We start from the raw sequence: 16,758 nt of genomic DNA on the forward strand, positions 1-16,758 counted from the left end.
GTCTCTAAGTTTGGAAAGTTATTGGTCCCTATGAAAAAGTAGAAGCTCACCACAAAGGAAAAAAATATTTTCTAATGACTTTGGACTATGGTATGGTTATTTTGCATTTTCTGTCAAGTTAAACAAAATCTACAAGGACAAGTTTTTGATACCTTGTTAATCTAAATGCTGAAGACTTTTTTAAAAGATGACATCATGCAAATGTTGTTTTCCTTCAGAACAGAACCCAACAGGGGGCAAAAAGAGCCCCAAGGAGTATGATTATTATAAAAACTATGAGGTCAAATCCTATACAAGAGGAGTGGTAATGAACCATAGTTTACAAATTAGCTTCCAATCATTATTTCATATTGTTCCACAGAGTTCTAGAGTTGGTAGTCAAGGGTCTAGATGGGATAGAATATGTCCAGTCTGCAATCTTATACTGCTATCAGAAAGGATAGGAGTCCTTGTGCAAGATATCTTGACTTCATTACCTTCTCTTGCTCTTGGAACCTCTTAGAGACATTTAAAGATTGAAATACAATGTCTGTCCACAAAGAATAATAATATCAAAGCACATTTCTATTGTACCTTCCTTGTACCAGCTCTGTAGGAGAAGTAGGAGAAGTATTTTAATCTTTTATAGATTAGGAAATGGAGGTTTGCGATTAGACAAAAAGATAGAAAGAAAAAAGTATACAGAAGGTCAATAAAGTATTAGAAGATTGGAAAGAGAGAAAGGGTCCAGGTGAGGAGAGAGAGAGAGAGAGAGAGAGAGAGAGAGAGAGAGAGAGAGAGAGAGAGAAGAGAGAGAGAGAGAAGGAGAGGGAGAAGAAGAAGAAGAAGAAGAAGAAGAAGAAGAAGAAGAAGAAGAAGAAGAAGAAGAAGAAGAAGAAGAAGAAGAAGAAGAAGAAAGTAAGAAAGAAAGCAAGCAAGAATATAGATAGGTGTGTGTATATATATATAATAATAATAAGGGAATTTTAATTAATAAGGGAGTATGACAAAGAGAAGTTGTAAAGTAAGAAAGGGGGAAAGGATGTGGATAGATCAGAAGCTACATAGTTTGTAGTGTATTAATAGGCAATCTGTGTTACTATTTGTTTTTGAAATAACTAACTGTAATGTACTCTGGCTTGACTGTGACTGGAGAACTGCTACTAGTTATAGAGATAGAAATACTTTCTTCAGAGATACTGAGAGATACAGAGAGATGCTGAGAGAGATGCTGCTAGAGAGATAGAGGGATACTGCCACAAGGGAATGCTCTGGGGTCTGCCTATAATCTCTATTGATGGCTGATGGATCAATCTATTTCCTAATCTCCTCCTACCCTCTTCCTCCGTCACTCCCTCCCTTAACCACCCATTTCTGGAAGCCTTTTGGCTTCCTCCCTCCCCTCTGAGTGGACTATAAAGATACTCTTTTTCCTTTCTCAGGTAAGGGGTTTATTGGGATAACAACAGGATGGGAAACTGAGGGAAGAGGGTTTCCCTAAACTATAAGGAGAATTTAGGAGGGTTATGGAAATAGTCAGTCTTGTCACAAACTGTGACAGAGAGACAATTAGAGAGATGGATGGAAGACAACTGTTTAAAATCTTCTTTCTTCCTCACAAAGCCACCAAGGTCTCTCAGCCTAATTTCAGAAGCCCACCCTCAAGGGTCCTTCAGAAGCTAACAAGATCAGTTCAGGGATTCTTCCCCCTCAGCCAGCCACCAAGAAAAGTCTCTCCTTCAGCCTGGCTTTCCTCCAACTCTTGGTCAGTCAAATCTCAGAGAGAGAGAGAAACAAATTCCCCTGGCCAGCTTCAACTCCCAGAGCCAGAGACAGAATCAGAAGTTCCAGTTTCTCCCCTGATCAGCTTCAACTGCCTCTTCCTCCTGGGAACACTCCATTTGGAACCTTCTTGATTTTGCATATCAGGTCCCCAGCTTGTTTCTTGCATCTTGGCTTACAAGTCCTCTCCCTCTCCATGCCTCTACCACAGGAGCCAATATCTAAAAAAGAGATTCTACTCGAGTCTGTTACCTTTACTCTGTGTGTGTCTATCTGCCTCAAATGTGGTTCTTGTAAACAATTTCTAGTAGAATTCTGGTTTTTAATTTACTCTGCTATTTGCTTTCATTTTATGGGTGGGTTCATCCTATTTACATTCATAGTTATGATTACCATCTTTGTATTCTCCATTTTGATTTCCTCTTTTAATCCTGCTCTTTCTCCTTTCACTCTTTCCTTCCATACCAGTGTTTTACTTTTAGTCATTTCCCTCCTCCCTTATAATAACTAGTTCCCACCACCACCCTTCTTATTCCCCTCCTACTTCTCAATAGGTTCTTTTAACCATCCCCCAACTTCTCCCTCCCTTATATTACTCCCCTTCCAACCACCCCCTTTTTTTATTTCCCTTCTACTTTTCTATAGGGTATGATAGGATTCTAGTGCTCAATGAATATGACTGTTCTTCCCTGCCTGAGCCCATTCCAATGAGAGTAAGGTTTAAGTATTACCCATTACCACCCTCATTCTCCTCTCCACTGCAATAGTTTCCCTCCATGTCTCTTTATGTGATATAATTTACTCCATTTTACTTCCCTCTTCCCATTTTTCTTAGTATAATCCTCTTTTTCAGCCTTAGTTTTTTTTCCTTTACATAACCTAAACATCTGATTACCATACCCTCTATCTATGTATACTTCTCCTAACTACTATGTTAATGATAACAATTTTTAACAAGTAAAGTTATCATCTTTCCATACAGGAATAAAACAATTGGACCTTATGAAGCTCTTAATTTTTTTCTTCCCTATTTACCTTTTTTCAGCTTCACTTGTATTTTGTATTTGGACACCAAGTTTTCCATTTAAAGCTAGTCTTTTCCTTAGGAATTCTTAGAAATCTTCTATTTTATTAAATGACCATACATTCCCTTGAAAGAATATAGTCAGTTTTAATGGGTAGGTGATTCTTCATTTTAAACCCAGTTCCCATAGCTTCCAGAATATCATATTCCTAGTCTTCCAGTCCATCAATGTGGAAGCTGCCAGATCCTTTATAATCTGGATTGGGGATTCATGATATTTGAATTTATTATTATTATTGTTATTATTATTTTGCTGTTTGCAGTATTTTATCCTTGAACCATGAACCATTAAACTTGGCTATAACATTCTTGGGAGTTTTCATTTGGGAATTTATTACAGGAAGTGATCTGTGGATTCTTTTAATTTCTATTTTATTCTCTTGTTCAAGAATATTGGGGTAGTTTTCATGGATAATTTCTTGTAATATGATGTCTAGGCTTTTTTTATCATTACTTTCAGTTTTCCAATACTTATTAAATTGTCTCTCCTGGATCTATTTTTCAGATTAGTACTTTTTTTTTATATTTCATATTTTCTCTGATTTTTTCATTCTTTTGAATTTGTTTTATTGTTTCTTGATGTCTTATAAAGTTTTTAGCTTCATTTTGCCCAATTTTAATTTTTAAAGACTGAATTTTTCCATGACCTTTTGATCCTCTTTTCCCATCTGGTATATTCTCATTTTCATAGCACTCTTTTCTCCTTTGGATTTTTGTACCTCTTTACCTAGTTGACCAGTTTTGCTTTTTATGCTATTATTTTCTTTTTGCATTACTTTCATTTATTTTCCCTATTTTTCTTTGACCTGTCTTATTTGGTGAACAATGAGCAGGTTAATTTTGGAAAAACATGGAAAAACCTACATGAAATTATTAGGAGAGAAACAAGCAGAACCAAAGGAATATTATAAACAGTAACAAAATATTATTTAAAGAATGACTTGTGTTTGTCCACCTCCAGAGAAAGAACTGAGAAATAGAAATAAGTAAGACATAGTTCAATACATACATATATCTTTTTGACAAATGATGCCTTCTTTAATGGGTAAAGGGGAGAGAGGGAGGGAGCTAACTTGGGTATTTTAATGTAACAAACAAATTAATAAATTTTAAAATACAGTTTATTTAAAATATTTAAAATAAAAAATGTTAAATTTAAAAAAGGACACAGATTTAGAATCAGAGACTTCATTGAATCTTAGCTTATTATTTGTTACTTGAGTCACCTTAGGCAAATCTTTTTCTTTCTCACTTATCCTTAATTTCCTCAATTGTAAAATGAGGAGGGTGGAATAAAGATCCCTAAGTTTACTTGTAATTCTTCTATGTTACATTCCTAGGCTAATATCATTGTGGTATGCTTTATAGAATGCTGGCTGTGGAGCCAAGAAAACCTGAGTTCAAGTCCTTCTTTCGCATAAACCAGCTTGAAGACCTTGGGCAAGTCATTTAATCTCTGAGTACCCAGAGAATTTTCTAAATGTATAAGTTATTAATGAGTGGTCAATATACATAGGAGGAAGAAGATTCCACACTGTGAATTGCATTTACACTGTGGTAAACATCGAGTATACAAATACAAATGTAAAGATAATCCTTGCTCTCAAGAAGCTTATTTACTAAGAGGAGGAGATAAATTCCTTTGGGGAGTGCAGGATTAGGGCATGTTTCAGAAAGAGATTCACACACCCTTCCCAGAAATTATGGCAGAATTGATTTGATAATGGTTCCAGACTTGTGTAGGTGAATGGGGGGGGGGGGGAGGAAAATAGAGGATAGAAGTCTCTGGTTTGGGCACCAAGGTGGTTGTGAGGTTGTGGAGAAGATGGTCAGAGTCACCAATCAGTGTCAGAAGATGGAAGAGTTAAAACTTCCTGGATGAACATGGTATCTGGTGTAGACACCAAAGTGACTGGTAAGGCTGTTGGGGAGATGAACAGAGAGTAGGGAGTAAAGTTAAGCATGTTTGGGGGCTTTCCTGCAGTAGGGTGCCAGGAGAGGGAGTCAGTTACCCATCAGGAAATCACAAGTCCAGACCAAAAAACAAAGGAACAAAAAAATTCCCACAAAGCAGGAAACTCCAAATGACCTAATGAGACAGAACATTCTTTCAGATGATCTGATATTTTACCAGGGGGCCAAAGCAAATAGTTCACTCCAGGGGAGAAGAGAAACAAGAAGGAAGGGCAGGGGAGGGCTGACTTTTCAGGTCTTTATAAAATCAAGCAGCCTTTGGTGGCCAAAGACAAAGGTACCAAGAAGGGATTAGAGTCTTGAGGGTGAAGAGCCTGTTCTAGTCATGGGGAGAGTTGTCTGGCTCGTGTTGTGTTTCTGCCTCTTTATCTCCACTTCTGCAGAGTCTGGCCAATGTCCAGGTGAGTAAGATTCCCAGAGAGAGTCCTAAGGTTCTAGACCTGATATTCCTTCCTGAATCTAGTCCTAAGGTACATGGAAACCAATTCTTCTCAATACTTTCCTGCTTTTTCTCATATTTCCTCTAGAACCTTGTGTTATCTGAGGAAGGAGACCTCTCCTCTCCATTAACATCTTACATCTTTCCCTTTTCCCAGAACTCCAATGTGCAGATAGAACATTAGATAGACTTTAAGTCAAGAAGATCTGAGTACAAATTCTGCCTTAGGCATGTACTCTGTGTGACTCTGAGCATGTCACTTAACCTCTTTAGTCCTCAGTTTACTCATCTGTAAAATTGGGATAACAACAACAATAGCAGCTACCTCCCAGGATTGTTTGAAGATCAAAAGAAATATTATCTGTAAAGTGTTTTTGCAAACTTTAAAGCACTATATAAAGACAACTTAGTATTAATATATAATTAAAGACATCTTTAGGAAGATATATATATATATATATATGTATGTGTGTGTGTGTGTGTGTGTGTGTGTGTGTGTCTGTGTGTGTAAATGCCTGCTAGTTGCATTAGAAATAGCTGTGAGTCAGGATTCTGGTCCAGGTAATAGCACTGTCATTGATTCTCTGTGGAACAGGAGTCGTACTTCTCAGCTCATCTCTCAAGGCAGTAAGAATCTTCCTTCTTGGACTTTGGGAAACACTTTGTTTGGAAACTCTTCAAGGAATTTATCCTAGAATTTTGTGTATTCTCTAGTAGTCATTGTCAGTCTACCAGACAGTCCTAGAAGGGCAGAGAATTTGTCTCATCTAAACTTTGTATCTTTCTCAGCGTCAAGGACAGTGCTCCAAATTCATAAACTTTACAGTAATTGACACACATAGCAAACACTTTTATATATGTGACTATTGTATTATAATGTAAATTATATGTGTGCATATATAAACATATATGTGATAGTAATGTGATCCTTTGGAAGATGGCCATTATTGGTATTAACATCCCAATTTATAGATGAGGAAATTGAGGCTCAGAAAGGTTAAGTGAATTGCCCATGGTCCTGTAGCCAGTGTCAAAGGTGGGATTTGAATTGGGCTTCTCTAGACTCTAGGCAGATAAAATATACCATATTGCCTCTCATACCATAACATCCCACTGGTACATCACCTCTTTGAGACTATATTTTTTGTATGTAAAAGTGAAAATTATATGTATTGGGAATGCTGACAAAGTGATCACTCCTCAAGGCTCTCCTAGAAAGAGTATTGCCTGTCCTAAAACTGGATGGATGGATGCAACCACTTGACACTTCCTGCATCCACTGTGATAACCACCCCCTTTTCTTCTCCCCCTACCCAAAGTTCATTACTATTACTCTTCATTTTCATAAGAACCTCTGAGGATTCCTTCCTGCAATCTCCAATCCTGAGGAATAGGGGTTCTTGTCCCAGATCCATGATTCATTCTCTGTGTGATCTTGTGATCTACTTCATTTTGTTCTTCTTCTGTAAAATGGGGATAGGGTAGAGTTGATTACAGCCCCTCTCTGGTAAAATCTCTTTTCTTTTGATTCCAAAAATTTCCATGGCTAAGTGTCCACTCTTAGTTGTCCTCCTTCTCCACTCAAGTTGTTTGGGGTCATTGGCAAGGATTGCCGGCTCTCTAGATAATGACAATCAGACTGAGCTCTGACAGAGAGTGAAAACTTGTTCACTAAAGAACGTTACCATTTTCTGTAAGTTAAGAATCTTAGGCTTAACATCATAAAAAAACCATTTCCCACAGTTACCGGGATCCAATTTGTGAAGATTAGCCTTGACTTTTGGTCCCTTCTGCTAACTGCCCTCTGAGTTCTATAAACGCTTTGGGAAAATATAACACTCAATGGTGTGTATGTGTGTGTGGGTTCGTGTGTGTTTATATGTCTTTAATATCCTATAGATGTAAAGATTTTGGGTGTTGGGGAATCTGACAAGATTGCTATACTCCAAGGCTGCCCAGGACTTCCTGGCCCCCCTGGTCCCAAAGGAGAAGCTGGTTCTGATGGAAAGAGAGGTATGTCCCATACCCTGGGGGGAGGGCATAGGATTTTGTTGATAATGGGGTAGAAGTGGTCACAGATCACTGACTCACTTGACAAGAGATATAAAGCTGAGGTTCATAGGCCATAAGTTATAGTCTTGGCATGTTATGTAGAGAAAATAAGGATCTTTCAAAAGTCCCTTCAGAAAAAAAAGTCTGTATTTTAGCCTATTTGACCAGAAGATCTAGGTTCTAATCTTGGCTCCACTGCTGACCTCCTATGGGACTTTCAGCAAATCAATTCATTTAATTTCTTTCAGCTTCAATTTCCTTGTCAAATGGACATACCTCCCCAAAATGGCCACTTTGTATGTTGAGCTTTGCTGAAAATTCCCAAACTGCATATGATAGTTTTCACTCCTCTGAACTCAGAATCTTCACTGCTTCTACCCTTTAACTGTAATTATCAATGCCATTGCCTCATCTCACTTATTCATGGGATGATCCTAGAGGAGAAACACCATCTTTTATTCATCTTTGTATGCTGGATGCATATTAAATACTCTGATTGTTGATAGATTACAAATACAAATACATCACCACCAATATGCTCATTACCATTAATAATTTAATTAATAATAAGGGTTTTTGTCAGTCAGTTGCACCCAAGTCCAAGACAATTTCAGTTTCTAAAGGTCCTTGATTCTTCTCTACCTCTAACCAAAAAGCAAAGTTAATTATAGCTGTCTGCTTACTTGTCTGAAGTTCTGAGACTTGGTGACCTGACCTGCCACAGGCTGGCCTCAAAGCCAAGTCTTCCAAGCTCTAAGGCCATCTCCCACACTGCACAGCCTCCCTCCTCACTCACCTACAATCTGTGGTTCTCAGCCCACATGTCCGGCTTCTGGAATGCTATTTAGAGCAAATAATAATACTTTAAGGATAAGAAATATTTCATTAGTCTTAAAAGAAAATAGACTTTGAAAGGACCACATGAATGAATACATGCTTAGGTTATGAGTTCATGTCTTCACCTATTAACCCAGAGAACTAGGTCTTGATCTAAGCTAATATTTGTAGTAATGATAATAGTAGTGATCACAGCAATAGCAGCAGTCACAGAAACAATAGTAGTAGGGATAGTAATGGGAGCAGTGGTGATACTAATAGTAATCATCATAGTAATACTAGCATTAGTAGTGATTATAATAATAGAAATCATAAAAGTACTCATAATAGTGGTAATAATGGAAGTAGTGGTATGGATTATAATAATATTATTGGTGAGAGGAGCAAGAGGAATAGTAGTAGTGGTCATAATAGTAATAGTAACCGTAGGAATAATAGAAGGAATCACAAAAATAGTAATAGAAATAATAGAAGTGGTAATAGTAATGGTGGGAGTAGCAATAGTAATAGTAGTAGTAATAATCATAATAGTAATAGCAGCAGTAATAATGTAATCATAGAAATGGTAGCAGTAGTAGCAGTAATCATAATAATGATAGTAGCAGGAGTAGTAATAGCAATACATAATAGTAACTGTAGTTGTAGTAGGAATCATAACAGTGCAATAGTAATGGTGGGAGTAGCAATAGGAACAGAGGTAGTAGAAATCATAAAATAGTAGCAGCAGTAGTAATAGTAGTTATCAATTATTAATTAAATAAAATATTTTACAGTTTATTATTATTTAACCCTTTACCTACACAATACATATTATTATTATTATTATTATTATTGTTTAATCCTTTACCTACACGGTCATCTAATCCTCACAACAACTCTGTGAGGTAGGTCTTGGGAGTGTTTTATCCCAGTTTATGGCATAAGAGAGGCAGCTGCAAAGTCAAGAATCTTTGGATTCATATCCTGCTTCTGATACTGATACCTGCTTTGTGACCCTGAGTAAGCCACCTAACTTCAATGCATCCCCAGGGAAGTCTCTAACACCAGAAATTGCCAGGTAGCTGCAGAAAGGGAGTTTCTTGATGTGAAGTTCTTTATCCTGGTGCAACCAAAGTTCTGGTCAGAAAACAAATGAATCATCTGAGGTTCAGAGAGATACCCATGACTTGTCCAAAACCACACAAATAGAAAGTGGAAGAACAAGGGTTTGAATATGGCCTTTTAGGCTAAAAATTCCAGTGTTGAAGCAATTAAAGTTGTGCTAGACTCTATCTTGGGTTGTAAGTGCAATAGGAATTCCAGGAATGGGGAAGTCAGAATGGGCTGGTTTGATAAAAGGTGGCCACAGTACAGAGGAAAAAGCACTAGTTTTGGAGTCTGAAGATGTGGAATCAGATCTCATCTCTGATGCCTTTGACCTATGTGACTCTGAATGAATGATTTAACCTTTTCAGCCTAAGGAAATGGAGTAAAGACTAGTTACAAAATAGAATTGGTTTGGTGTGAGAGTGTAGAGAATAATTAGATTCTATCTCATGAATACTGACTCCATCTTGGGCTATCAAATGTATTATTCTCCATCTTGTTTTTCTACAAATCATCCATGGGAAACTAGAAAGTATAAAACAGCTTTTATTTCATAAATACAGGTGATGCAATTAATCATTTCAATTCTGGGAAGGGAAAGACCTTAAAACCTACTTGTTCCCCTCCCAACTTGGAAAGCCTTTCCTCCAATTAGAAATCAGATTGTCTAATTTTATATCCTGACATACCCTGTTAATTGTTTTATTTTAATTAGTCTTATTTGATTAATTGTTTTTAATATGTAAAAATCTATCTAACTTTTTATATGTTTGGAGTGTTTGGAATGACTGAAGGGTTCATTGACCCATTTATTATTGCTGTTTTGCTAATAAATTATATAGCCCAGATTGTATTTCTTCAGTTATTTTAATTTGTCTACTATAGGGCCTTGGTTTCCTTACCTGTAAAAGAAGGGGAGGAGAGTGGTACTAGATGACTTCTGAAATCCCTTTCTAGCTCTAAATTTATGAACCTATCTATGATCTAGGAAGTATGGAGAGATTGGGGAGGGGTATGTGTATTGGGGAGTCAATGAATTTCATGCAAAATGTTGGATTTTATTATCACCATTCCCATCTCTTTGGTGTCCTTAGGGGAGAGAGGCCCCCCTGGAGCTCCTGGGAAGGCAGGTCCCAAAGGTAAGTAATTAAAAGGAAATCAAAGAACTCCATGAAGAACTTCATGCCTAACTGGAATGAGAGCAGCCCTCTGAGGTTTCATTCATTGGATTGCTCATTCTTCAAAAGTCAATTTCTGCCATCAATCAGAAATATCCCCCTAAATCCTATTTCCTAGACCCAAAGCAGTGTTGATGACAGGAGCTATACTTATCAACCACTCATACTTTTCTTGTCTTGTGTAAACCTTAAAGTGGTATTGGTATGTGTGTTATTGTTACATATATAGGCAGAACCCAAAGGTGGATGTGTATGTGTCTTGATTTCCTGCCAGCTAATTTTTTTCTTCATGTGTACAGGAGATGTTGAAATAATGGATCCATGCAAGACAGGTGACTTTTCCTGATTCCTAGAACCCCATGTGACTTTGGACCATGGTTTGGGTATTGAAAGATGGGGCCCCAAGTTGATGGGAGGGATTGGTCAAAGATCTTCTTGAAACCAGAGGCTTCATTGACTCCAGGTCCAGGATAGCTTCAGCTTCCCAGGTGCCAAGCTTCTTCTCCTCATCTATGTCTTTATCAATAGCTAGTACATAGTGTCTTGAAAATCTTGGTGCAGTTTTATGCCTAGCTAAGAGGACATAAACTAAGACTTTTAAAATACTCTGTGCTTCTCTTGAAGAAAGGAGATGATATATTAAAAAAAAATCTTAAGACCATATAAGGCCAGATAAAGGTATTAATGAGAGACTGTGTGGTATTGTGAATGAAATCAGGAAGACCTTGGCTCAAGGCCTGTCTCTGACACAGAGAGGAAATGTGACCCTAGAGAAATCATGTCATTTTCCAGAACTCTGGGAAATTCTCTAAGACTATATGAGTTTCATGTCTGTACAGCTTGAGTTTCCTTATCAAGGGTTCCCTTCACAGATAAAAGTCTCAGATCTAGTTCATAGGCATTAAAAATTAAGTGAAATGAAGCTAAGAGAGTTCTAGGAAGTGATAAAACAGCACGAACTTCATTAGTTACAGAAGGATTGATGGAGAAGGTAGGGTTTGGGCTGAACCAACAAGGACTCAGAATTCAGTTTTCCATTATCCAGGGACATGTGAGGTCTAATTTGCACTCAAATAAACATCACCCTTGGTTAGTTTGGGATTTCTTCTATCTCTTTTTTAGGAAGTAGAAACTGCCGTGAGCTTTTCAGCAAAGGGAACACTCTGAGTGGCTGGTACACTATCTTCCTCTCTAACTGTAAACCTCTTACTGTGTTCTGTGACATGGATACTGATGGCGGGGGATGGATTGTGAGTATCCGCTCATTAGAGATTAATTGAATAACCCTGTGGAAAGGGCCCTGGGGAGGAACCACAGTGTAGTTCTGGGTCTGCTTACTGACTCTGTAACCTCAGAAAATTCTCCCAATTTTCTTCATCATCTACAAAACTTGGGTGAACTCTAAGGCCCCTTCCAGAATTGAGATGATTTCCTACTTATGACCCTTTCATTCTCCCACAGGTTTTCCAAAGAAGAATAGATGGTTCTGTGGATTTCTTTCGGGACTGGGCTACATACAAGAGAGGCTTTGGCAGTCAGCTGGGGGAGTTCTGGATAGGAAATGAAAACCTTCATCTGTTGACAGTTCAAGGTGAGATCCTAGAGAAGGACTGATTTAGGACTTTCCCCCAGATCACAATAATCAGGCTGGTTCAGGCCCAGTCCCAATTAATTGCTTCCCTGCCTTGCCTTCTCTAAAATAAATAAACAGCACCCTGCTATGCCCTCCGATGCCCCTTCTCCTCCCCATATCCTCCCTTCCCACAAATGTCTCGTAATATTTATGTGCTAGAACTTGAAGAATACCAAGGCAAGGTAGAAGCTGGATACTTTAGAAGAGTCAGACCCAGGGTCACTACCCTGAAAGCAGTGAACTAACTTAGTAAACTAAGTTAACTAGTATTAATTAAGCACTGACTATGTGCCAGATGGCACAATGGATAGGGTGCCAAGCCTAAAGTCAGAAAGACTTATTTTCCTGAGTTCAGACCCTACCCTAGATTATTACTACCTGTGTGATCCTGAGTAATCCCTGTTTGCCTCAGTTTCCTCATATGTAAAATGAGCTGGACAAGGAAATGGCAAACTACTCTAGTATCTTTGCCAAGGAAACCCTGACTAGGATCACAAATAATTAAACACACCTGAAAACAACTCAACAACAACAACAACAAAATGGGCCAGACGTGTTAATTGCTGAGGGTGCAAAGAAAGGAAGAATTATTTTCTTTGCTCTCAAAGAGATTGCAGGCAAATAGAAATAAAAAGAACACTATTCTTAGGGTCAGACGACCTGGGTTTGAGTTCTATATCTGGCATATAATCCCAAGCAAGTCACTTTACTCTTTGTACCTCAGTTTCCTCATCTGTAAAACATGGGAGTAGGGAGAGTACCTCAATGAACACACATTTATTTATTGTGAGGAAAAAGTATTTTATAAACCTTAAAGCACTGTACAAATGTGAGTTATTAGTATATAGTCCTGCCTTCCCTTCCAATTCTTTCTCCCTTTTTACCTGAAAAGGCACCCAGGACCCTGAACTGTTCAAGACACTTCAGTCAGGGAGAAGTCTGAGAAAATCACTCACACTGGGATGCTAATGACTTCACACTGTTATCTCTCAGGGAAATGATCATATTTTAAGGAGGGCCTGGGAAAAGATGTCACTTAACCCAAAGGCATGAAGCTGGAATGATGAATTTTGGTCGTTCCGTACAGCGCACTGTGAAAATACTTTGGTGGTGAAGGCCTTCTTGGTATCCTTCACCTCAAAATGAAGCCATTCCTCTATTATGGAGGATAAGGACAACCCTTGAAAATGACCCGAATTCCAAAGTCGTGGCTGAGGAGCAACCAGACTCTGTGAGAGACAGAGACAGACCCATTGGAATATTTGTGGGATCCTCTCCCTGTTCAGATATCCTTTCCCCAACTTTCTGTCCCTCTCCTCATTCCCCAACCCCAACTCAACAACTCACCCAACCACATGGTATTAGTTGCTACCTGAGACTGTTATGAGGAGCATGTAATAACATACACATGGTTTGGCAAACCTCGAAGCACTACATGAATGCTAACTAATCAATATAGATGAGAAAACGGAGGGGTAAAAAGTGACATGTCAAGTTCATGCCCCGGGTCCCCTCCCTTCCCAATGTGTTCCTTTCCACTGGTTGTTGGAAACCTCCATGGACAAGGAATCAAATTTCCCTGTTTGCCTCCCTCAGGTGTTGATTGGTCAAAAAGAAACACAGGGATACTGATTCCTGTCCACATACGGTGGTCCTCTGCCAGAGCTGGGGTATTGGGGAGACAGAAGTCCAGTCCTGGGTTTACCAGCCAAACTTGTGATGTACAAAAAGACTGGTCAAAATCTTTTCAAACCTTTCTCTCATAGAAACCTCTGAGCTCCGGGTTGATTTCATTGACTTTGATGGCAATTACTCCTTTGCCAAGTACAAGTCAATCCACATTGCCAGTGAGGAGGAAAACTATAAGCTGATCCTAGGAAACTTTGTGGAAGGTGATGCAGGTAGGTCACAGTGGGCCCAGTCTTGGTCATGCAAGGTCAGTGGGACAGAAAGCAAAGAAGGAGAATCAGGAGATTGGCTGAAGCAGCCATGTCGCCTGATTAAGTTATAAAAGCTGGAAGGGGCTTGAACAAAGGATGTCAGGACTGGAAAGGACTTGAACAAAGGATGCTAGGACTACAAGGGGCTTTGGCACAAGATGCCAGGGCTGGAAGGGGCTTTGGCACAAGATGTCAGGGCTGGAAGGGGCTTTGGCACAAGATGTCAGGGCTAGAAGGGGCTTTGGAACAAAGGATGTCAGGGCTGGAAGGGGCTTTGGAACATAGGATATCAGGGATGGAAGGAACTTTGCAACAAAGGATGTCAGGACTGGAAGGGGCTTTGGAACACAGGATGTCAGGGATGGGAGGGGATTTGGAATAAAGGATGTCAGGGATTTGGAACCCAGGCTAGAAGGGGCTTTGGAACAAAGAATGTCAAGGCTGGAAAGGGCTTTGGCACAGGATATCAGAGCTATAAGAAACCTTAGAACAGAAAATTTCAGAACTAGAAGGAACCTTTATAACTTAAAATGCCAGAGATGAAAGGAACACTAGAGGTCATCAAGGTTAAACTATTCATTTTATTTATGGGAAAATGAGGCTTGATGTATTTCTGTGGCTTAAGGGAACAATATAAGGTAAGGTTAGAAATGTAGAGTAGGGCCCATTTGTAGAAGACCTTGAATGCCAAGTTAAGGAGATTAATTCTTACCATGTGTAAATTGGTCTAAATTGTTCCCTTTGCAGGTGACTCAATGACTTACCATAACAACAATGGCTTCTCCACCAAAGATCGAGACAATGACTCTGATAAAGAAAACTGTGCCCTTCGATACAGAGGAGGCTGGTGGTACAAACAATGCCACCTGGCTAACCTGAATGGCTTATACTTGCGAGGCTCCCATGAGAGTTTTGCCAATGGAATAAACTGGAAAACAGGCAAAGGTTACCACTATTCCTACAAAGTCTCTGAGATGAAGCTGAGGCCTATTTAGCTTGGGCTGGGACATTTTCCATTGGAATTTTGGAATACCCGAGGCAGCAGACTGTACCAGACTAGAAGGCGACAACTAGAGCACTTAGCTCAGTTTCACAGCTAATGTTATTTTACTAACTATGTGATTTGGGGCATGAAATTACCTAGCTTGGACTCAGTCTCCTCATCTGAACAATTGAGACTATAGTACTAGCATTATCTAACATATTTCTTGGAAGTCCCAAAGAGAATCTTTGTGAAATAATGTTTGTAATAATGAGACATATAAATAAGAGTTGTTTTTTTATTCAGTAGAGGGAAACATAAGGGGAGGGAAGAAGGGTGTCATATCCCTGTGGTCTACAAATGGATGATATAAATCATGAAACTAACTTTTCAATTTTAAATAATAATCCTGATAGATGAGAAAATGAAACAATGGTGACAACTTCTTTTACAATTGTGAAACTTTCATGGATTTAACTTTTATGAAGTACTTTTTCATGCATTACTTCAGCTACCTGAATAAGAAGAGAGGATAGGAATTATTTCTTTTTGAGAGCCTGAACAGTGAATATAGAGTTGAACTTGGAGTTGAGAAGCCTTGAGTTCAAATCCTGCCACAGGATTTGATGATGAGCTAAGTAATTCTGCCAAATCACTTGGCTTCACTTAAACTCAGTTTTCTCATTTGCAAAATGGGGATAATAAGGGAACCTACATGACAGAGTTGTGGTGAGGTTCAAATGAGGTAACATGCACTACTCAGTATTCTGCAAATCTTGAAGCACCAAATAAATGCTAACTGGCAATTGTAAATAAGAAAACTAAAGTCCAGAGGAGTTCAAAGAAAACTACTAGGTCAAAGGGTAAAACAGTCCTGATGACCTTTCTTGGAAATCATTTTTTGATTGGTCAGCAAGGGATACAAAAGATGCTGAACAGATGTCTCTATCCAGCCCTGACTACTGTGTCACCTCTGGGTCTACCAGCAAGCCTTGTGGCTTGGGAAGTGGCTGGGGAGTTCACTGCTGATTGCTGCATTCTGCGAGACAATCTATTTCCAGCCTGGAAAAGGTGCCACTTTTCATAGCAATACTGAGGTGGAAGTGAAAATTGCGAGTTTCACCCTTTCATCTCTTGAATAGTCTTTTTTCCTTTTGGTCCCAATTTGAACATTTTAATGAGTCTTGATGAAAGCTGAAGTTGTCATGAAAAATGATTTTTATCACAGATGTTCAGTGCTAAAAGAAATCCTAATTTGATCTCCTAATTTTACAGATGAGAAAATTGAGGCCCAAAGAGGGGGATTGACTGGCATAATGGCTACACAAATATTCAGCAGCAGAATTTAAGTTTAAGCCAACATGGTCCAACTGCAGATCTAGTGTTCTCTTTCAGAAACCTCAGAAACTGGGGACAGCTGGGTGGTTCAGATGATAAATGGCATTGATTCTAAGACAGAAGGTAAGGGTTGAAAAAATGCAATTGGGAAATGTTTGGGAGCTCAGTAGTTTGAGAGCCAGGCCTAGAAATGGGATCTTAGGTTCATATCTGACCCCCAATTCTTCTTGGCTGTGGGACCCTGGGCAAATCACTTAACCCACATTACCTAGTCCTTACTGCTCTGCCTTGGAACAGATACTCAGTATCAATTTTAAGAAAGAAGATAAGGGAAGAAAGAAAGAAAGAAAGAAAGAAAGAAAGAAAGAAAGAAAGAAAGAAAGAAAGAAAGAAAGAAAGAAAGAAAGAAAGAAAGAAAGAAAGAAAGAAAGAAAGAAAGAAAGAAAGAAAGAAA

The 16,758-nt window shown here is 38.8% G+C and overlaps 1 protein-coding gene across 1 annotated transcript; it reads left to right on the plus strand.

Annotated features, from left to right (window-relative positions):
• Positions 1-5,054: 5,054 nt before the first annotated feature.
• Positions 5,055-15,253, plus strand: FCN2 (ficolin 2). The gene is made up of 8 exons (XM_007475260.2): positions 5,055-5,220; positions 7,158-7,271; positions 10,328-10,372; positions 10,711-10,743; positions 11,534-11,661; positions 11,873-12,002; positions 13,811-13,945; positions 14,732-15,253. The coding sequence occupies exons 1-8, from the start codon at positions 5,145-5,147 to the stop codon at positions 14,977-14,979; spliced, it is 909 nt and encodes a 302-aa protein (XP_007475322.2). The 5' UTR covers positions 5,055-5,144; the 3' UTR covers positions 14,980-15,253.
• The last annotated feature ends 1,505 nt before the right edge of the window (positions 15,254-16,758 follow it).

Source organism: Monodelphis domestica, chromosome 1 (assembly GCF_027887165.1).
Source record: "Monodelphis domestica isolate mMonDom1 chromosome 1, mMonDom1.pri, whole genome shotgun sequence".
Lineage (NCBI taxonomy): Eukaryota > Metazoa > Chordata > Mammalia > Didelphimorphia > Didelphidae > Monodelphis > Monodelphis domestica.